Source organism: Struthio camelus, chromosome 4, assembly GCF_040807025.1.
Source record: "Struthio camelus isolate bStrCam1 chromosome 4, bStrCam1.hap1, whole genome shotgun sequence".
Lineage (NCBI taxonomy): Eukaryota > Metazoa > Chordata > Aves > Struthioniformes > Struthionidae > Struthio > Struthio camelus.
The window spans coordinates 57,010,903-57,033,910 of NC_090945.1; the positions used below are offsets into that span (position 1 = coordinate 57,010,903).

Genomic DNA, 23,008 nt, shown 5'->3' on the forward strand with positions numbered 1-23,008 from the left:
ACATTCTGACTGATTTTAGTGGATTTAAGTCTTCACAGTGAGAACATTTTCCCCTTTTCTGTTTACACAGAAAATTGTTGTTAGTTTACCTGTAGTTTCACAGAGATTTTGCAAAATATTCAGTTAATCTGCAGAGACACCACAACAAAACTAGTCAGAGTAACTAGTGCAATCCCCTGGTTCTAAGAGCAAGTTCTATTATATCTACTTCTGCCTTCCTGACTTTGCCTTTTCCACTCTCTATAACACCTTAACTGAAACCTCATTGTTATGTTTTTGCTTTGTTTTCTTTTGTTGAAAGTCAAGGGGAGAGGGTGACTGATACCATAGGCAGGACTATTTAAGTTATCAGTAGCACTTTAAACAGGCTTACAGAGAGCAATGGGACAACTAAGCAGGACAGAAGAGGCAGCCCTGAGATGACAGGCAGTGTGTCAAGGGAAGAGTCTTACATGAGAGGAGAACGAGGGGCAGAAAAAGCAAAGCATATCCTGATGTGAGCATCCTTGAAAGTTTGCTGGAGTCCTGTAGCTTTGTTAAATCCCTTTGCGGCACGAATGACTGTAAGTTGTAGTCCATTGTTCCTACGTTGCTTTCTCTGGCTTGCTTATCTGCCTTTCCTACCCTGCTTTCCCTCTTCTCTTGCTATTACCAAGCACACTGATTTTCCCTTCTACTGCCTCTCCTCTCTTAATTAATCAGGGAAAGAAAAAGAGACGCTGTTCCTGCCAGCTTTGCTTTGCTGCGTAGTGGTAGTAGGAGTTCAAAGAACAGGTTACCCCTGCACCAGCTGCTCGTTCATTGATGCTCTGTTGAGTGAAACAGTTTTCTTTAGAAGCCCAACAACATGCTAGTTAATAAAGGAAAAGACAGGGAGAAACAAGCCACAGAGTGTAGGAGGACTGAGGCGAGTGACAATGGAGAAGATGTTAGAGGAAAGCAAAGAAAAGAAGCAATGACTAATAAAGGGGAAATGAGCAAAGAAATGCACAAAAAAGAAAGAGAGGAAGGATATAGAAAGGAAAGGAAAAGAAACCAATCAGGCAGCAAAAGAGAAAGGGAAGTGGAATAAGGAGCCACAGAAAGAGAAACGCAATGATTTAAAGTCCCTTTCAGATTACTGTACACAGTCCTAACAGTGTAACTATTAGGACAGCCAGTACCTTAGTCAGTTGTGCACGGCACCAGTTCTCTCCTAGTGAACAGCTAGGCACAGAAGACAAATGGTTTGGGAAGGAGGTTCCTATCTGCAACAACAGCAAAGCACCCTTCAAGCTGGACTCTTATTTAGCTGTCAACAGAGTATACAGTCACGACAAGACTGGCGTTGCTTATGTTATTCCCAGAGAAAAGGACAATGCATTGTAAATAGGAGAGGGGTCTCAGCATTTGGGGTATATATCAAAAAGTCACAAGTGAATGCTGTGATGTGAAAGCCACATACAATTTGTTTTTGGGGTGGCTCAAGGCAAATGTCACTCAGGAGTGAGTGGCTGGTGGGGAGTACACTGCATGCCAATGAGATGTCAGCAGTGGAGGCAAGTGACTACTTGCATGACACTCAAGAGACAGATGAGAGACACCAATGGTAAGATTATCCTCATCTTCTGCAGTGTGAGGTGGGATACCAGCTGTACAAAATTGGTAGTTTATTTTGTACTGCTAAGGGTGATCCAATACTGGTAAGACCAGTATTGAAGGTGTTTGGCAAATGAGACACAGATTTTGGGAAAAGAAAGAGGGATCTCATGGTCAAAGCAGTTAATTTCTGCCAGAATAACGGGCTGCTAAGTGTGCCCATGTGAGATGATGAAAACGTTGCTCAAACTGAATTTTTCATAGGTGGTTGCTACCTTTTAGTGGTTGTCCCAGAGGTCTGACACGAAAAAGTACCACGCACTCGCAACTGCAATCAAAGTCAGTCACAGTGCTTTGAGCATATTGAGTGCTACAGAACACAAAGTATGTTGAAACATCCTGGGCATCTCAAACTTAGCACTTCAATGTCTTAGCTCTTCATCTGTCAAAATTTATCAAATACACAACAGCTGGAAATAGCAAACTATTGAACAGCTATTTGTTAGGCAAGTAATGTACGCCTTAGGCAATGAATTAACCAAGGGTCCTGGGACTGTCTTTTACCTCGTCTTAGCTCAAACGCATCTTAACCAAGCTTGTTATGCTGTGCAACGCTGGTATCTCAGACCTCAAACAAGATAGCTGAGCCTGTGCATCACTTCAAGGACTCAGATTATGCTCTCCAGATAAACCCACCCCTTCAGAGTTATTGCCAAGGTCAACACAGTGCTGCACAGCACTATGTAGTTCTAGCCTGAGAAATCACATGACAATGTCAAGAAAGAAAGACTGACATCTTGCTCTCCCAACAACTTCCTTTCACTAATGTATGAGATAGGAGTGGAAAGAGAAAGACAGGAAACATTTATTACAAGAATAGTAATAAAACTTTGGCGGCTACTAATGAAGCTGAATTGTTCTGAAAATCTGAAGTATTCATTTTACATAACAGGCCTTGGAATAATTTAGTATGCACCTAATTTACCTGCATGTGCATTTACAGTCCACTTGCCTCTCTGCATCTTCCAAAGTATGCAGAAGAAATCTTTGACCCTTCCTCAGTGGCTGTTCTCTGGAATACAGACCACTGCTAAGGCATATATAAGGAAGGGCAGAGACCCTACCTTGATGTACTTACAATCTAAATTAGTAAATAAATAATGCTAGGCCATTGTTTAAAGAAAGACGGGTGAGACAATGAGAAAAAGTGAGGAAGTAAAATATACAGATCTTAGGGAAGTGTAGCTGGGAAAGCAATTTCCGTGTATAGATTTGCTTCTAATATTTCTTACCACATATTTTTTTTATTTCCTGAAATAACCAAGCACAGCAAGAGTAATAGCATATATCTGAAACTGCTTTTACTGCAAGGGGATCCAGAAAGAGCAGGTTTTTTAATCCTTTGGTTTAAAAAACACAAGGCTATAAGGACCATTGCACATGACAAGATTAGGTTGCAGTGTGTTTATAAGAAAAGTTGCCCTTTTGTCTAAGAACAAGTAACCAGTCTATGGAGTCTTGAAAATTGCCATTTTTCTTGGAAGAAAAACTGAAATTTGAACCACGTACTTCTTTGATGCATGACTATTTATTTATACAGAATGCACATAAAAATCTGTCTTGGTGAACACAGAAGAAATTAAGTAGCAGGAGGTAGTTTCTTTGCTCATAATCACAAGCCCTTTTCTAGCTAGGTTTCTACCCAAAACCATCTCTCACTTTTTTCCTAGGGGTCCCAAAAGTGCTTCTGTGGGAAGTGGAAGTGTCTCACACACTTCTCAGTATGCTTCTGCAGTGCTGCTGCTTCTTGTCTATCACATATGCTCAAAAAATGTGCTGACAACTTTTCCCACGTAAGCACCTTCATCCACACTGCTCACATTTATCAAGCTACTAAACGAACTTGATTGTTTTTACAGTTATCCTGAATGAAGCACAGTTGTATATCCAAAAGTTTCAAGAGGCTTCAGCAACCAGCCCCACCATCATGTAATAAAATAATCAAGAATGACAGTGGAACTTGTGTCATGGCTGTACTTATCTTTTGGATAGTAGGCCTCAAGAAAAGAAAATACTTCCCAGGGATAAGCAGAAATGCATGAAGTATACCAGATGTAATCCATTTTAATGAAAGACAAGTAGCAATTAGCTTTTCTCCGTAAGACTAGCTTTAATGGCAACTTTTTGCTCAAAAGATATTATATTCATCTACAGGGATCCTTTGCTGCAATCTTTTTCTGTCCCTACCATCATGACGCCACTCACTTTCTACAATTCCGTCTTTTTGGGTAGACAAGATGTCTCTATTTTGTAATATAAAAAACACAGGGATGTATCACAACCTTTGTTTATACTTTATGAAGTAACAGTGGTTTCACCTCATGTTTCTTTCTGTATAGGCCAACATTAAGAGAAACTGGTATCAACGACCTCTGAGCAAAACTATCCCAGAGGAACAGCAACAGAGGACTCAGATATAGTTTACTTGAATTATACCAAGTTCATTTTCACTACGGTATGTGTTACAGCAGCACCTAGTCAAGACAGAAGTCCTAATTGTCTAGTCATCAAGTAATTACAGGGACCGTCCTGGATATCACAGAGTTTAAATATCATGCCATAGTTCACAGCTTCAGTCAAAATTTTGCTATTTCTTCTTTGGCCATCCTTTAGCAATTATACTTCTCTCGAGTTTGTACACACAAATGGAAAACAGAAAACATAAACCATTCCCAAAGAGCAGCCTTAGGCAGGACTCAAACCAACCAAAGCAAGTGCTGGTCCAATAGCTCTGATTATCTTGCTGCTAATGTGAATCTGTCATTTTAAATTAAACAAGTTACCAAATTTGTATGTAGAGCAAGTTAGCACAAGGAGGCAAAGCTTCACTGAAATCAGTGGGTTTGTCAGTATTAAATTTGGTCCATTTTCTCAATTTCAGGATGGTTAGGCAGAAGCAATGAGTCATCAGTCCCACAAACTCAAATTTCTATGTGAGACACACATGCGAGAACAGTAATTAGGCAAAAAATATGTAAGCATACTATTATGAAAGCAAACTATTACTCAGGGGAATTCAGGGTTATTCTGTAGAATTTCATTATTTAGGAGATGAAGGCTGTTAGAAGTAGGTCATGACACAGAAATACTTAGTTTTCCAGAGTGACAGTAAAAGATGCTGCTTTTTTTTCCTTTACGGCAAAGATAGAAGATTGTAGAATAGATAGTATACAAAGATAGTAGACTATCTCACAACAATACTGTTTCTACCCTGGTTTTACATAAAGCAGTAAGAACCGGGCCTTGACTCCATTACATATTTGTATAGACTTTATTCCTGAGAAATACACAACTAACTTCTGTATGAGTGATAGAGATTAAAAGGCAACATAGCCTTTCAGAGATTAAGCTGACGAGTGTATATACTCTAACAATATATGAAAAAAGAACTAAAGGTTACAGAGGAAAAAAAAGATCTAGTAGTGAATAATACGAGAAAGAAGCTATTAGAATAAAGACATACACAGTAAAATACTAAGAAAAGGGAAGTAGAATTCTCTTCAGAGTGCCATCAGGCAGACCTGAAAAAGTTTATTCATGCAAGCAACTAAACACTCATGCAAAGCAGGTCCAGCTCCAAACAGATTCCTGGAAAGTTTTCCATACCCCCATAATTGCAATATCAATACAAAACATCTAAATACTTCGGCAATTACATGATCCACCGGTTCACTCAAATAAAAAGACTATTCTCCCTTTTTTAAATGGTGTCCTGCTGCTGCTAAATCCCACATCAGCACTGCCTTCCTCGGTTGTCACAACAGCCAACCGCCTGTTGCTAAGGTGGTTAAGCTCTCACTCCTGTTTTCCAGCCTTTGCGTTAGCTTTCAGTTATGACAAATACCGGAACTACAGAGAGAAAACAAGAGTCTGGTTCTTTTTTAGGGTTTTTTGATTTGCTTTTACATTTATAGCCCTAAAAGGGGAATGACTGTTCCTTTGGAATTACACTGTTTGTCTGTTTTGCTCCCTGTGCAAATAAAGGTCTCAGTGGGGCGTTTTCCCTGGAAATCAGGAGAGGCTGCAGGTGGGCTGGCCGAGCCGGACACTGACAGCACCCAGGAACACACAAACGTTTGGCACCAGCCCTCACTCAGCTCAACCAGCCTTTGAGGACCACTTCCCTCACATCCCTGCAAGCTTAGCAGGACACCACAGAGGCCTCTCAGCGCCACTGTGCAACCCCCTCAGTTAAAAGCAGGCCCAACTCCCTCCAATTTCTTTTCACGGACGCCCCAGAAGAGCTACAAAGGAGGGGAAAGAATATACCCGGCGAAAACAATCCCCCCTCGCCCAAGAGGCATGTCTACGCGGCCACCAGAGCCGGAGACAGCGAGGACAGCGCCCACCCCACAGCCCAACCGCCAACGGTCCCCCAAGCGCCAACGGTCCGCTCAAGCGCCCGCGCCGCGCAGGCGCGCTGCCCGCGCGCTGCCCCGCGCGGCCGGGGGGCGTGGCGGGGGCGGGCGGCGGCGGCGGCCGGATGTTGTTGTTGTTGTTCCTGCCCCGCCCTCCCCTGCCCTCCCCTCCCCTCCCCCCGCGGAGGGTGACGGGCGCTTCCTCGCCCGCCGCCGCCGCTCGCCCTGCCGCGGCTCCCGCTCCGCCGCTCGCCCCCGGCCCCGGCGCGTCCCCGCCGGCCCCCTCCTTCCGGCCTCGGCGGCCGGCTCCGTCACGCCGCGCCGCGCTGCCCCGGCCCCTCTGCCTCTCCGCGGGCGCCCGGGCCCGGCCATGGCGGACTTCGACGAGATCTACGAGGAGGAGGAGGACGAGGAGCGGGCGCTGGAGGAGCAACTCCTGAAGTACTCGCCCGACCCGGTGGTGGTGCGCGGCTCCGGCCATGTCACCGTGTAAGGGCCGCGCCGGGGCCTGCGCGGCCGGGGCCGGGCGGCGGAGGAGGCCGGGGAAGGAGCGGGGGCGGGTGGCGAGCTGGGCCGCGGGCGGCGACCGGGGCAGCCGGAGCGCCGAGCTGACGCCGAAAAGTTGGGGCAAGTCGGGGAGGGGTGTTGGGGGTCGGGCCGGCCCTGCGCCCCCCTCGGCCCTTCTGCCCCGGTGCCCGCGTTGCCCCGCGCCGTGGGGCTGCGGGCGGGCTCTCCTCGGTGCCGCCCGGGGCTCGCTCTGGAGCGCAAACCTCCAGCGAGGTGATGAGGAAACAACGCTGGCTTGGGCTGTGACTAACAGAGGAATGTAAAGTATTTGCTCGAAATGATGAGCTGTCAGGAAGTAGAGTACATCGTGTGTGTGTGTTTATACATGTGAATATATATATATAATATATATAAATGGTATGTGTCTGTACATGACCGGCCTGTGCTGTCGCTTAGGGTTGTTTATATCTCAGTTACTCAGGCCCATTTAACATGTGGCAACTAATACAACTCTGAAGACTTTTTACAATAAAAAGGAGTGTGCGAGTTGAATAGGTACATCTAAAACGATGTTAAGATAAACGTTGTGTCAGTAAGTTTAACATGGGAGTTGCCTTGAGTTTTGGTTAGTGAACATTTGGTGTTTCCAAGGAGGTAGCAGCAAGGGACAAGTGAGTTAATGTAGTCTTTCTTGAGAACTTAATAAGTCAGGGTATTTTTCCTGCAGTCAGTTCTGTTGGGATCTCTGTACTTAAGTGTAGCAGTTGTCAGTTATGATGAACAGTTTCAGAGGCTAGAATATCAGCCTGGTGACACAAAGCACTCATGCAAGCTTCCTTTTTTATATTCACTGTAGAGCAGGATTCAACTTGTGACAAACAGACAAACACATAGAAGTTGAAGGTATCCTATTCTGTCCTCCGGATTCACATGAACTATACTGGTTGTGGGATACAGATCTGTTCAGAAATCTGAAGTTAAATTTAGACTAGGAACTTTCTAACCTTGCTAATTTAATATTTGGTTGGCATTATGAAATACCAGCTACCAGGCAGTACAGTTTATCTGGTTAAGAATAGGGAATAAGACATGGTATGATGCTGAGAGAGGTTTGGAGGGTTGGAAGGATGTTGAATGGAGAGGAACCTGCATAAAGTAACAGAAGCAGGTAGCTGAACTGTCAAACATAATGATTTTGTACTGTAGTTTATGGAGATCAGACGTTGCTACCATCCAGTAGCTGTTTGACTTCTTTGAAAGTAAACCTGTAGCCTTACTCAGTTTCTGCTGAGCGGATCAAAAACGTAGTTAGATAGTTGTCTTGTTGGCAATCAAATAAGTGTAAAGAACTGAAATGGAGGCAAACACTAATTTCTTCTCCAGTCCTTAGAGGTAACCCATGCGAGGCAAGATCAAGGCCCATTAGTGGAAGCACAAGGAAGCTTGCGTAGCCTATCCATGCCTAGTAAGGAGCTTGTAGTTGCTTCATTAATTATTCAGTAATGTTCATTTGGTTGTTACTTTTAAGATCTTCCTCAAAATATTAGTTCTTTAGCTTTTGGACAAGCAATGAAATATGAACATGTGCTTCCAAGATTGTGTATTTGATCTTCATCTACTCTATTGTGCCAGCCACTTTTACCTTTGCGAAGCTTCTGATTTTTTCGTCATTGGTTAAGTGGCTTATTAAATTTAGATCACTTTCAGAACACTCACTAGATGAATTTAAGGAATAGGTCAAATCCTATATATAGAATTAATTTGTCTTGCTTGGTGTAAAAACATGTATGCATTTTTTAAGGTCTTAAAAAATTATCAGTGGTAAAGTAAAGCAAATATCAAATCCAGTAACAATACCAGATCTCTCCCTGACTCTGCGGTTTAAAGAGCTGCTGACTGCCTCTGCTGCATATATATTTAAACATAAGCTGCTTCTTCATAATCTATTGTCATATCCTCTCTGATCTTGCACAGAAGTCATAATGTTGAGTTTGAAATGTGTCATTTCCTCAACTGCAGAAAAAGCGTTTACTGTTACTTGATTGCATCCAACAGACAGTGGAAGTGTGTGAGAGTCCTTTCTAAGCCTAGTAGTTAAAAGCAGTCAAGGGAATGCAGGTAAATACTATCCAAATAGAATATGTGAAGACCTCTTTCCAGGATGTGGGGCTATTTTTTGCGCTGAGAGCTAGATTCTTAAAGTCACTGTTTTAGAATTGTTTGGCATGTTCAAACTTCTTTTTTTTTTTTAAACACAGTTTTTCAAATATTCAGGTAAACAGTTTTCACACCAGCAGACTTTAGATAGCTTGGTACACAGGAATAATATTTGAAGTGGTCGCTGGTTACTTGAGGTTATCTCTTTTAATGGCAAGAACCTTAAAACTTGAGAAACTGTAAAACATTATTTACGTTCCTTAATTGAAAATCCAAGGTATTTTGGACTTATTTGTAAAAACATGTTTGTGCGGAAAGAGACATATGTGCTGGGTTTGAAATTGCTAATAGGATATTATGGTAGGCTGTGTGGTTGTATTTTCAGAGGCTGTTTTCCTGGGCTTTTCTGGTTTTGACCAGTTGAGGTGTGTCTTGTATATACCAGACTGTTAGGTACTAAAGTTGGGTTTATGAGTGTTTTGCGGTACCAGCGTGATGCAGAGCAGTCATGATGTACTAGTAAACACCCTTCTGTGCAGTTATCAGCTTAGTGCATTACGTGCAATGTAAAGTAACTGTTTGGAGGGAAAAAAAATCACAAAATACATGTTCACCCAAGACAGTTCCTTTATTATTAACTTAAGTCTGCTTATGTATTTTTGCAGCTTATGTTGAATCGAGGACATATGAGTGAAAACAGGACTGTGGAAGAGTTATGGATGGACAGTGTTAAGGATTGATGGAATATATATCTTTTCTAAGGGCTGTGAACATGCAGAACTAAAGGGCCAAGTTGAGAGCAATGGGAAAATGGTTTAGTCCCCATTAGATAGGACGAAGGGGAAGAGGATTGTTTGTGTGTCGGTTTTATGAGTTAGGAAGATCAAAGCTGCAGGCTGAGAAGAGGTTGCAGGTTGACTGATTCTATACTGTAATCTTCTATACTTCAAAGATTCCACTTCTCATCATTTCTCTCTCTCCACTGTATACAAGGGCAGGAACTCAGATGAACCTTTCAAGCAGAGACATGTTCAAGAAACACTTTTTCAGGTTCCAGGAAGGTTAAAGAAAGTACTCATGCATGAGGTGAGCATGGATCTGTTGAGGACGTAATGTCAAATGGGAAAGGCATAGGGCAGGCAGAAAAATGTATGTGTCGCTGAAGATGGAGGATTGTGCAATAGAAATCTAGCGCTAGATGAGGACAGCTGTCTGAGGAAATGCAGTTCTGAAGTGTCATTGGTATAATGTGCTTCATTGTAAGACCTTCTTTTTGCTGCTCTTTGCCACAGCTGTTGTTTCTATACAGTGAAGCTTTAGTAGTGTTATGTGGAATTTCTAATCTTTTAATTTCCAGATTACAGCATGCAGTCAAGAGTGATAAGGTTGGGATCACATCATTTGCTTACCAAAGCTTTTAATGTATGGAGTCATCCTTTTTCTCACTACCAGCTTTTTGGTAATGCAATGTAACATGGAAAGCTTGGAATGAAGTTAGTAGCTGAAAGAGTTGCCTGTGCTATTCCCATGGTGTATTAAACATTGCCACATGCCTCAGCTGCAGTGTTACTGTCATTTGCTTACAACTTTACTATAACTGTATTGGTCAAAAGTTTCCATGTTGGAGGTCCGTCTTAGTGTGTTTGTAAATTTCTACTAAAGCAATGCAACTATTTCCGAGCAGGAGACTGGGGGAAAAATTTATTTTTGTGCCCCCCTAAATCCAGCACTTTTTAATCTATTTTAAACCAATCTCTTAATAGTTTTAGTGAGTGCCCTCTGTTGTGGGATGTGATGATAAACAGTTAATCATTCACCTTATCCACTGCTTTTCTGAATCTTTGTACTTTGATCATATTCCCCCTCAGCCTTTTCTTCTCCAAGTTAGCATCAGTCTTGTTAGTCTCACAGGGCAGCTGCTTCAACCCCTTAGTATAGTAGTCTTCCTTCTCCCTGCCTTCTCTAACTCCACAAAGTCCTTCATGAGATACAGATGCCAGAACTGCATATGGTACTGAATATGTGAATGTAGCAGGGTTTTATGTAGAATCAAAATAATGCCCTCTGTGTTATTCTTAATCACCTTCTTAGGGGTGCCCAGAGTGGTGTTGTCATTTCTGGCTGCTGCTGCGTGTTGAGCTGATGTTTTAAGAGAAGCATCAATGGTGTTCTCCTGAGCTGTAGCTGCCAATCTAAGTTCAGCCTCATGTGAACATGGTTAAGATTAGCTTTCCAAACTTTCAGCACCTTTTGTTTATCTGTGGTGAAGCTTATCTGCCATCTTTTTGTCCACTTAATTTTGTGAGGTCCTTTCAGAGTCCCTCACCATCGGTATGGCAATTGACTGCCCAGCTGATTACTCAGAGTTCTCCATTGGCCTGCAGATCCTTCAGTCCACTAAGAAGAAAATTATCCGAAGAGTAGCTAGCTGTTCAATAAGCATATTGTCGAAATGAATTACTTCTTTACTGCCTTCAATTGTCAAGCCTCAAGTATACTTTTCTGCACACAGTTGAGTTGTATGTAATTGGTCTTGCTGCCAGTATTCAAGTATTCTTGAGCAATTTAACTTCTAATGTGGGATGTTTGTAGTATCTGATAAGACTGCTTTAGTTTATATTCAGACGGTTATTAACTACAACTTAAATTTTACACTAACAGCTATTTAGCATATTAGAGACCAGTCATAGAGTTTTATCAATGGATTTGTAGGATTGTATAGTCTGTATTAGAAGCTCTTCCCCAGACTGGATACCAGAAAATGTTCAGATTTGCTTTGAGCTTTAGCCGTTCATGAAGCCCACAAGACAGCTTTAAGATGCAAAACAAATTATTTTTTGAGATGAAACTCTCATCTTTGGATCTTCCGAAATTCAGACTAGGCGGTAATTCCAGATCCTTTCATGCTCCTTCATAACTTTGCATTCTTCATTAATCTGAGTTGAATAACAGTGGATGAGCTTTTCTTCAAGATCCATGTGCACTAGGGAGAAAAAAAATTCAAACTGCGTCATTAACTTACTTATTCCCCCCCTCCCCCAAGTACTTCTCTTCAGTTTTCATGCTTGCTATTATTGCTTATAAGGATTTTGAAGGTTTTAGAGAAGAGTTAGCAGTTTCAGCAGAACTTTAAAAAGAAACTATGGGCAGGCTGGTTTTTAACCTCTTTACTATGATAGAATTATCTCCCTCATTTTCATCTGTTAGGATAATCTTAAGGATTACTTTTAGCAAGGAACATTTCTTCTTGAAATTGATGTTACTTTTATATTAACCCTGACTGTATTATGAGGTGCTTTTAATTGGTGTTGTATGTTGGGTTCTTTTGTGTGATTTTTGGTATCTTCATTTTATTTTTGCAGATTTGGACTGAGTAACAAATTTGAAGCAGAATTTCCTTCATCTTTAACTGGAAAGGTGAGTATCTGTGAATAAGAACTTAGAATTTGAGTAAGATTTTGTTATAAAAGCAAGAGTTCTAGGTACAGTGCAGCTTCCATAAGAGTAATTAATAAATCACACTGCTGTGGTACTAGATTTTTTTTTCCTCCTCACAGGTTGCACCAGAAGAATTTAAAGCCAGCATCAGTAGAGTTAACAGCTGTCTTAAGAAGAACCTTCCAGTTAATGTGCGATGGCTACTTTGTGGATGCCTTTGCTGCTGCTGCACTTTAGGTTGTAGTATGTGGCCAGTTATCTGCCTCAGTAAAAGAGTAAGTTGAACTATTCTTATCACTTTTGATTTAAAAAAAAAAAAAAGTTAGAAACATATTGGTTTTATTCTCATATTGCTTTTTACCCACCTGTAAAAGCTGTATGATAGTACCTACCAGCTTGGTTTCATACTTTTTGCTATTTTGCTGTAAGTTGTTTATCATACTACTAAAAGTTACAACAGACACTAGTCAATCTTCAAGCTTACGACTCAATGCCTGGTAGTATAGCTAAATCTATCAGAGAGGACCATATGATGTATACCACTTGTACTTCATAAGTATACTGAAAGTTATTTCAATATTTTTTATTAACATCATCTGTGTAATACCCTGCTTGGGATCATCAGAATTTGGCAGTGATTGATTGGCAGTTTGTTGTGAGGAGCTAATGATTATGCTGTGGCCTTAATAGCCATAATTTTTGGCAAATAGCCAGGCAATTTTTTTGAAGATAGTAACTGGTTTATTTTGTTGGATTTTCCCTCGAACTTGCAGATGAATAAGATTTTGTACATTAACAGTTTGCAAGTAATGTTTTGTCTCTGTACACTAAGTGCCAAACTTGTTGTTCACAGTGGAAGCTCCTTGCATGTGCCTGTTTTTTCACCTCCTTTTCCTCGGTGCCAGTATTTAGGCTACCCTCCTATTTGTTCTATTTTTAGTGACATAAGTATCCTCTTTGCCTAGTTGCACTTAACTTCTTTGCAAGAAGTCTCTATGCTTCTACATCCTCTCCTGTATTGGTGCTGTTCATCTTTCCATTTCTTGGCAAGACTAGTGTGTATTCTTTCTTGTGCAGTACCTCTTAATACTACAAATTTATGTTCAGTACACTGAACCCCACCATGCTTTTCTTTAAGTCCTCATTTCACTTGATTAGAACATCAGGTGTTTTAAAGTTGGCAGTGATCATGTGTTTCTTGCAATCAGAGAGTAGTTTAAAATTTTCTTTGCGCATCTTTTTGATATTGGTCTGCAGTTCTGGGTTTCTGCTCAAATGCACATACACGCACAGGTGACGTTAAACTAGAAATTGGACAAGCTGTTTCCGTAGTCTTAAGTTGGTATTATCACATGCTGCAAAAGCAATGTAGATGCTTGAAGCCCACATGTACTGAAAAAAAAAATTAAATACTTAATCCCTTTGATTTTTTTTTGAGTGATTACTTGAGACTAGTTTTAATTGTATACAAAATAAGTTACAAAAATCTTCTTAATGCTGCTTTTAGTGTTGAAGTCCATGAAAAAAATATTATTGGCCTCAATGTGAAATACATGCAAAGGCTTTTGGGCTAGATTTTAGCTTTTTAAGCTGTCATGATCTAGTAGGTCTCCTGTAGAATTATCATATATCTCTATCCTGAAACTCTGTTACAGCAGATTAAAATTGGTTGATTACTGGTCACAGATAAGTCAGTGATCTGAATGGCTTGGAGGGAAGACTACCTTTTCCGTTCCAGGCCTAGCTCTGTTCATTAAAAACGCAAGGGAAGCTTGCATCGCTACTGTCCGTCTTTAACCTCTGAAGAGCATGCTACTAGCACTATTACTGTGTTACCCATTTTCCCACATAATGTGCTGTTGTAGCAGGAAATGGTAGCAGGATGTTACATGGTAATGTGAAATGATGTCCTCTGCTTTTGGCGGAGGCATGAGGCTGCAAGCCCACATCTTCTATCTGGTGCCTCTGAATCTAATACTACAAGTTACTATTAATCAACTTTTTAAAATACATTATTTAATTTACATCATGAAAAAGGCAACGGCTTTTAGCATGTAAGTCCAGAAACCAGACTTTGAAGCTGAGGAAAGAGGTTCTGCGTGGGAACTCAATGAAGCAACAGCTAGAGACACGCTTCAGTTGAGGTTTGCCTGGGGGAGGGAATTAAAGCTCTCTTCCATAAACATAAATATGGGAAAAATACATGGATGTTCTATTCAGAGCAGGCTGGAAAGAGGTTAGTGATTTAATTGTTGATGCAATATACCGATTGCATAAAGATAGAAAACGAATCTCTGAAGGAGAGTGAACAGCAGGAACAAGGATAGCAACTTGAGGCTGAAGTTCCTGAAGTCACCCTAGAAGTACTGCCCAGATTGTCAGTAAATCTGATTTTTGCTGTCAAAGCTGATGATGGGAGATGATTAAGCAATTTAACACCTTTTCCTGCACCTGAAATTGAGCAACTTAGCAGGCTCAAGCTTGACTGTCCTGCATCCTGAAACTGAGGATAGGATTCAGCTGCCTAAACGTAGTGTCTAGGGCCATTGTGGAGGCTGAGTTGCACATCCTAGGTCATCTGTTTGCCACACGAGAAGAGCAGAGATCTTTCATTGGTCCTGTCTCATATCCCCGTCTCTGGTCTGGTCTCTGACACCCTACAGCATTTCTGATGGCACTGGATGCCTGAGTTTAGGAAAGTCAACTCTTCCCTCTGACTAAAAATTACTTAATTCCATCTGGAGAGTTCAGGTGTTGTGGCACCATTATTTGCCCATATCAACACCGGGGCAAATAGAGGTCTGCTTAGAGGGCTGGTAGCCTTCTATTCCAGAATTTAGTGTTAGTTGGACATCTGAAGAGTATTATACAGATAAGAATAAATTAACTTGCTCTTAGGCAAACTGAAAACGGGTAAGAATGCTTGCCCAGATTGAAACTCTTAATCCTGAGTCTGGTTGGAGAAGACTTCAGCTTTTTTTTCTGTCTTAGTAGTTAAGCAGGACAGCTATGGAATATCTTCAGGGTTTTATTAGGAAGTTCTAGTGTAGGAAGCCAGCCGTAGGATTTGTAATGATTCTAGTCAGGACTACTATTCACAGAAAAGCAGTGAAAAGCTATTGTCACTCAAGTTGCTTAAATAGTTATATATGGGTTCAACTTTTTCTTTGTAGCCTCACATTAGGAAAACATAAAGTGACTTAAACCGTTTAAATCCTCCTCACCTGAAAGGGCACAAAACGTGTAATTCAAGATCTCACTACTGAATTATGTCCACAAGCTTGTAAGATTTTTCTCTTTTGTTCTGGAATTCCCCTCAGTTCATGTCAAAATGCTGTGACAAGTGCAAGAAACCATTTGTATCTGTTTATGGAAGTGGAGACAGCGACAGTCAGTGGGTGATGTGAGTTACCTTGGGCTGCTCAGCAAGCTGAGAGTGGTTGTGACCCTAACCTGGTTCATTTAGGTTCCAGTTCACGATCTGTCCAGTAGATTCCAGTAAAACTGACAGTTAAGCAGTTTCAAATTCTTGCACTAAAAAAATTTACATCCATGGAGTGTTTTGGCTTACTGCTGTGCCACAGTTTTTCTGATGCATAGCAAAGTAAGATATTCAATGAAAAGTAATCACTCCTTATATCTGAACTTCTATACTGCTAGTTTTTTATTTTTACTGTGTCTTGGAAGAAGGTTCTGATGATCAAATGATCTTCCATGCTTTGACTTCTTCAGACCTCCTTTCACAGACAAGACTCTCCAGCTATAAATGTAGTCACAAGAGCCAGTATGCAAAATTCAGATCTTGAGGAGACAGAGATCCAGGCTGACACGTGCCTGCTTCATCCCTTCAGCTTTTAGATTTAATGGATTCCTTTTCACTGGCACTCGGAACAATTTTTAGGGATAGTAGAATCTTTAGACGTAATCAGACCATCTGTTGAGAAAGTCAAAAGTGCAGCTTACTAGTCAGCCAGGAGACTCTGAGCAACAGTCTCTTAATGAATGAAACAAAAGTTACTTATCTTTTAGTATCTGCACTTCTTTGAGAAGTGTTGTTCAGACACACTTCACTACTTCAGCCCTGTCATAAAGTGATTGATTTCTAGCTACAGGATCATAAAAGACTGTACCAATTAGAGTCTGATTTTGAAAGCAGGATGAGAGTATGTCCACATGTAGAACTGGAATTTGTGTAGAACTTGTAATTGCACAAGAAAAATATACAATCTTTGCCTTTTTTGAATGTGCTCTGTTTGTGTTGTAGCCAAACCAGATAGATTATATTGTGGACAGTTCTCAAGTGCAAATTGTTTTCTACTGAAATAGAAGACTAACAAAGTTGTTTTGTTGAGTTGCATATACAGTGATCTAACAAGTGGGAGTGTTTCTCAGGATATAAGTTTTTGTTAAATGGAACAACAGTCTTAATTAAACACTCACTTTTAATGCAAAATAGTAATTTTTTCTCAGTCTGTTTTAATGGGACTAAGTCAATCTACTACACTTGTAAATTGGCATTGTACTTTGCAGCTCTTATTCAGAGAAACGTTTTTTTACCGTTCATGCAGACAAAATGAAAACTGCAGTTTCTAATTTTGTGACAATTAAATAATTCTCTTAATCTTTCTTTTTCTGTATTCTGTGTTTAGTGCCTTTCATAGTCTTCTTTTTTTTGCGTCTAATGTGGGAGAGCTATCACAAATGAGAACATATGATTTTTGAAATTACATACAAACTTCCAAAGATTATCCGTATAATGAGAATATATGCTTATTTTTTGTGCAGTGAAAAATAAGTAGTGATTTTCTTGCCTTAAAGCAAGTGCTTCAAACTAGAAATTTATTACATCACAGACATTTGTAAGCATAATTGTTAATTATATCACTTAATCCATTTCCATCCAATGGAAAAGCTTTTCCTTCCCTGTATTTTTCTTTTCAGTGCTTTGTTCAATGCTAGTTTTGTAAGTCTTTGTACAGTATTGTTTCCTTTCCTCTTTCTCACTGAGATATTTGAAAAAAGGCTTGTTACTCTTCACCAGAAAATAAATGTTTAATTTGATTCAGTATCTTATTGGCTCTCTCCTTTTATGTGATCTTGATTGGATTTCAATGGATAAAAGCTGCAGGAAAATTACAGGAAATATAGTTCCTCATTTGCAGATCTAGATCATCAATGATTCTCAGCGTTTCACTCATAGATTGTACTGTCCTTTCTGGGACAAGTTCCAGATTGTACAAATAAACACTAAGTCTTTAAGGTATTGTTCCTTAAATAAAAAGAATGACATAGTGAATTATAATTCAAAAAGCGCTACAGGCTGAGGTCCCCATTTGAAGCCATTTTTTCAAACGAATTAACACTCATTTTCTGTATTAACTAAATGCTGTAGTTCCCAGTGTGTAAATGGGATAAATAATTTCAACAGAAACAGTAGCAATGAAAGCAATGATAGAATTACACTACCTCTAGATCCCTAAAAAGCTTCTATTCTGCAAGTAAATTGCATGATTCATTAAGCATTTTTTTTTCAGAAGGTTCGTGGGCAATCTCTTAAAAGGAGTAGAATGAGATATTTAAGAGCTATCTGTACTAATGCTTTCAAGAGCTACTTGTTTGTTTGTGAATTCACGCAAAGCCATGAATGCTGCTTAAGCCTCATCATTAGCTGTCACTTGCATAGCAGTTTACATCTTCCAAGTGCTGTATAAACATAAGCTAATTACTGCTTTCCAAAGTATTGATTAAATTAAATGTGTAGTAGAAGAGCTGGAATGAAGTTTCTTTAAATGCAGTAGTCTTGCTTGTCTGTGGATGATACTGATATTGAAACACGTTAGCTCGGTTTATAGTATCTATTAATACATTTAATTTATTTTGAAAAGTGAAGGAAAAATATATTTTCTGCCCTCTCTATCTGCCTGAGACTTGGCCCTGGAGATGCTCTGATCGCATAATACTTTTCCAAACAATTGTTTGAAATAGTTACTTAAGACTGATAATGCTTTTATCTCTGCTCTGACAACTTATATGCTAATTTAATTTGGAAGACTCTTTAAAATTCTAAGATACGTATGTTTATCTTAACCAGAACAACATGTGATTCTACCTTGGTTTAGTCAGCCCAGTAAGACTTTTTTGAAGTAGAGTTTGTATATATCAAATATACATTCATTACCATTGTTGACAAATATACTAATAAATTAATATTACATCTCTGATCACCATAATATTAATCAAAATAAGTTTATGTATAGGATTAGCATTTTAATGTTACAAAGCCTCTACAGTGACGTGGCTACAGTGTATAAGGGGAGCCATAATAATGCAGTTTGGTTCTTTTCATGCTGTCCCATTTGACAAGTTTCAAATAAACATGAGCTACATGAAATTCACCTAGTGAATGTAGAACTATTCTGAAAAAAACATATTCAAAATGTTTTAGCTGGTTGTCATTTCAGAAATCAGATTAGGAACGGTCATTTTTAGGGTTCTTCATTCAGCTTGATTTTAGCAACTTGTAGATGATGCCGAAGAGGAAGAATATGCAAGCACTTTTGAGGAAAGAATTAGAATTCAAAATTATCTGAAATCCATATGATAAGCCAAGTACCAACCACTTTACTGAAGGATAACTTAATAGACTGCAGTATTGCAAAAAAAAGTGGACTGCTGACTGAGTATGAGGTAGTGACATTTCTCTGCCTCTCTCCTTGCTTCTCCTCAAAGTCAGTCTTGCTCTGGGATATATTCATGCTTTTTGTTTTACTTGGTCTTTTAAGCATACCAGAGTAAAATGTTGTTTTTCTCTGCTTGGCACCTCTCTACTTAAGTGGAGCACTACCAGTGACTTAAGCACTACATGTAAAGAAAGTAGCTAGTTATTCGAAATGGAAAATCCCAAAAGTAGGACAAGAAACTTGACCAGTGAGGAAAGAGTTAGGAGGAGGGGGGAAGCAGTTTATCTACGAAAGAGAAGACTAAAGAGATCGTAAGTCTTCTACCGTATAACATGTACCTATAAAGAAGAAAGTAACTGATTGCTTCTTGTTTCGTCCTCCATAAAAATTATTTTTGTTGAAATTTGGAACAATTAACTGAATATGGAACAATGATGATGATGGTGATGGAAATTTTTTTTTTAGGCTAACCAGATTTATTTTTTCCAAAGAGCAAATTGCCTGAAATATATATATATATAATGTACTATATATGATATATAAATAAATAATAAACCGATAATATAATAAAAATATTTTCCAAATAGGAAAAAACAGGTTCAGTCTACCTGTGATTCCGTAATTTCCTGCTTCAGTGTTAGACAGGCAAGGCACTGCAGAGGCTCTTGCTTTCAAAGGCATCATCCTCTTTGGCAGGCACACTGGTGAAATGCTGGACTTTGCAGAGGTTACTTTGCTTTGTTATTTTGTTGTTGTTTTGCTAAAGTTATTTTACTGTGTTGTGCTGTCTTTTAAGTCTTTCTGCCCATGTATATTCCCTTCCATTCTTGGCCCTGACTCCTGATAGCAAGAATCAAAGGCTTCTCGTATATTAATAAATTACACCTGGAAGCATTCCTAGGAATTGGAGCTTTATAATTTGTACTCTTAGAAAGGTCCCTGGCAGGCTTTTGGCCTGTCTTGTGTTACAATTCCTAGGCATTATCAGAATGCTCCAACCACTACGGGTGGTTTGGAGGTTAAGAAAACTTCCCGATATAGATGGAAGCTGTTCCCTGCCAGCTGGCTTCAAGTGAATGGGACTGTTTCTGGGCGCTGTTTCATTTCCTAGTGGAGATGTAACCTAAGATTCTTTAGTTTCTCCACCTGCAATGGGCCTTAAACTGTCTTACACAGCACACTACTGGATATTTTGCCAATAAGCAGCAGAGGCCCAACCAAACATCTCTGTAACCTTAAAAAGGAGATGAATTTCTTCCGTTTTCATGCACATTCATGTTCAAATTTGTAATTTCCCTCAGTGGATATGGTATGAGTTATTTGGTGGAGATTGAATCCTGTTCTTGTCTCTGATCAATTCTGTCTTCTGTGTTTATTTTCTGTGGCTCTTTCTGTGAGAATGTCCTTCAGCGGGAGGTGAATGCATTTGATTGTCATGCCCAGGTTCAGATAGTCTGTCTGGGGGAAAGGAGCTTCGTGGTATTTATTTCCTTACAATGACAGAGAATCAAAGCTGGAATTTTATCTTAGAATAAAGTGTTAAACATTTTTATTTACAAATTCAAGGCCAAGATAACAACGCTAATAATAATCATGATGCTTCAAGGATCAATTCAACATCTATCTGCCTTGCAAAATGCATTTTTCCACATCTCCATCAGGCCATCTCAAGGGAAGTATATTAATTTTGCCAAAATCAAGACCATTTTCAGTACCAGGCTTCTCCATTGTAAGAGGTTTCCACAAAGGTTGGCTGTAGACACTTAAGCTGACAGGAAGTAGCTAAATACTCTTGTTTGTAGGCTCAGCTTGTACAGGACGTTCCTCTAGTTAAAATATTCACTGGCCTTAGCATCTTGAGTCTGCTGGATAGTCAGAGTAAATTTATATAAGACTTTTGTAATTCAGCTTTTAGGAACTTCCCTGACAACTCCTCTCTCTGCCACACGTTTCTGTTGCAGGCCAAATTTTGGGTACTGACAGAGGTCTCAAAAGCAGTTCATTTCACTTCTGTTGATGTGAGCTGAATGATAACTTCTCATTCTGTGCCGTGACTTTGGACAATATTCATTCAGTATCCATCGTTAGCAGATTGGTGATAATATTGCAGCATATTCTCCAGTGTTTTCCTGGATAATGTATGCAAGATGTATTTTTCCATTTGCCTTCTCCATTTGCGTGGACGTCTGTCTAGACGTTAGTGCTTTCTTAAGCAGTCTTGAGAGCTTGGGAATCAAGCTTATCAGAGTCTCTGAGAAATGCATATTAGGTCTTTGGCTGAGATATTCAAAACCATTACATGCAGGTGATGTCCAATAATGCTGCTATCTTTATATCAGCAGACAATGTAATGGGAAGAATCCTCCCGGAAAGTAGTTGATCTGATCTGGTTCGTTAAGCTTTGGATTCATCTCTCCATGATGTACTTACTCCAGGTTCAGAACAGTAACAATACAAAGTAGGTCAGCTTATGGGTTGTATGAGGATGTGGGACAATATCCTCAGGGTTATGTTTCAAAACTGGAAATTTCCTGAGGTCAACCTGATATTGCCAGTTCCTTCTGGTCCAGAATTTTGGGGAATATATTTTTCTTTGCCTGATGAGGAAGTTTGGTTTGTGCTTTTATCTGGGCTCATTTTCTGCCCAGAATCATCTGTGAGGTAAGACAAGATGCGGCAATAAAAAACATGCTGGACAAGGCAGTTATTCTAGGTTCTTACGAAGAGCACCAGAATGCTACATTTATTTCCGTGTTTTCTTCAATTCAGTGTATGGGTTTCACTCACCTTCTTGCATGAATATTGCATAGTTCCTGGGATGAGTACGCATGCACTAGTCTTTAGTAAGAAGTTTCCTAAGTGCAATAAGAAGGATGAGGCAAGATGCATCTACATGGCTGAGCAGACCCCTTTTCAAACCACTATATGTGCTGAAGCAGATATTCAGCTATGTCAGGACTCTGAAATCAGCTCAGTTTTCACCTGCCTCATCTTTGCCCTTCACAAATACAGAATTCCTCGGTAAGATAGGAATCTTGCCAATTTACAGTTTCTGAAGGGTTTCATTTGTGATGCAGAGTTCAAGGTGAAGACTGTCAACACAATGGTAGTTGCCTGTATTTCAGTTATTCATGTTCCAATAACGACTCTTACATGTTCATGTCACCAATATTAGCCTTAAGATTGTATAGACATCTCTCTCAGTCCACACAGTATAAACTCTATAGAAAGCATATTTTAGTGCTAGAAGCAATTCTGTTTAGTGACACTGTCCTGCTCAGAATCCAGACCTTTTTCCTCTAAGCTCTGTCTACAGCCCGTTCACATATGTTTCTCACACAGATATAGTTCATCAGTAGATTTTGTTGAGCTCATGCAAACTATATACCCACACTATTAATTTAAGTGCATTTTTTTCAGACTCTCTCTGAAAGCATTTGGTTGTGAGAGACCATTTGGAGAATGTTCTGGCATGTTGAAAGTGAGCATACAGTTGTGTCACTCAGTTATCTATTAAGTTTATATTTCATTGTACTGATAGCTAAATTACTTGGGTACCTATTTTGTAGACAAGTATATATTTGTTTGGAGAAAAAATACAAAATTCCAGCTTCCTTCATTTCTTCCTTTAAGTGAGAGAAGATCACTCACTTCAGTGAGTTCAGAGTACTGAAAAGATCGTGAGGCTTGCTTTCATAGTGTTTAATACAAATACTGGCTATCTGAGGATCAACAAAAACCTGTTTAAATTTGTTTTGTTTTGAAATTTGAGCGTGAAGTGTATTTTTTCAGGGCAAGATTCAAAATTATTAATACTTGATTGTGGTAAAGGTGCCTATAAAATAATTTGAAAGTTTCCATATACTGTTTATTGGACTAGTGTTGCACTACAAGTTGACATCTGTTTTGGAGCTTTCGGATGGGAAGTCAAAGATCAGATGGATATAGAGAGATTCTTCTGTTGTTCCCAGAAGACTATGAAAAAAAATTGTTAGTGGAGAATCGCGTTACTACTGTTCATGTTGTTTTTCCGTTTAAAGAAAGACAAAGGGAAGTACTCAAATTAGCACTATTTTGAGTGTCATATAAGATCCTTTTTTTTTTTTTTGTTTAGTATCAGTATTCTACCAGTCATTCACTGACTTGCAGCAGGAGTTGAGGTGGCTCCAGCCCATTCGTTAGTACTGTTTTTGGTGTGGCATGTTGATTCCAGGTCACACATTGCAAGAA

General features: G+C 39.7%; 1 protein-coding gene across 2 annotated transcripts in view; it reads left to right on the top strand.

The window, feature by feature from the left end:
* Nucleotides 1-6,177: 6,177 nt before the first annotated feature.
* Nucleotides 6,178-23,008, top strand: part of CHIC2 (cysteine rich hydrophobic domain 2) — a 37,531-nt gene continuing 20,700 nt past the window's right edge. The window contains exons 1-3 of one of the 2 annotated variants that reach the window (XR_011141062.1): nt 6,178-6,485; nt 12,023-12,077; nt 12,218-12,373. Coding sequence is in view for 1 of the 2 variants with exons in the window: in XM_068942877.1 (XP_068798978.1) it covers nt 6,367-6,485; nt 12,023-12,077; nt 12,218-12,373 (330 nt within the window). In the remaining variant the exon portion in view is untranslated. The remainder of the gene's footprint in view (nt 6,486-12,022; nt 12,078-12,217; nt 12,374-23,008) is intronic. The other variant, XM_068942877.1, reaches the window with a different exon arrangement.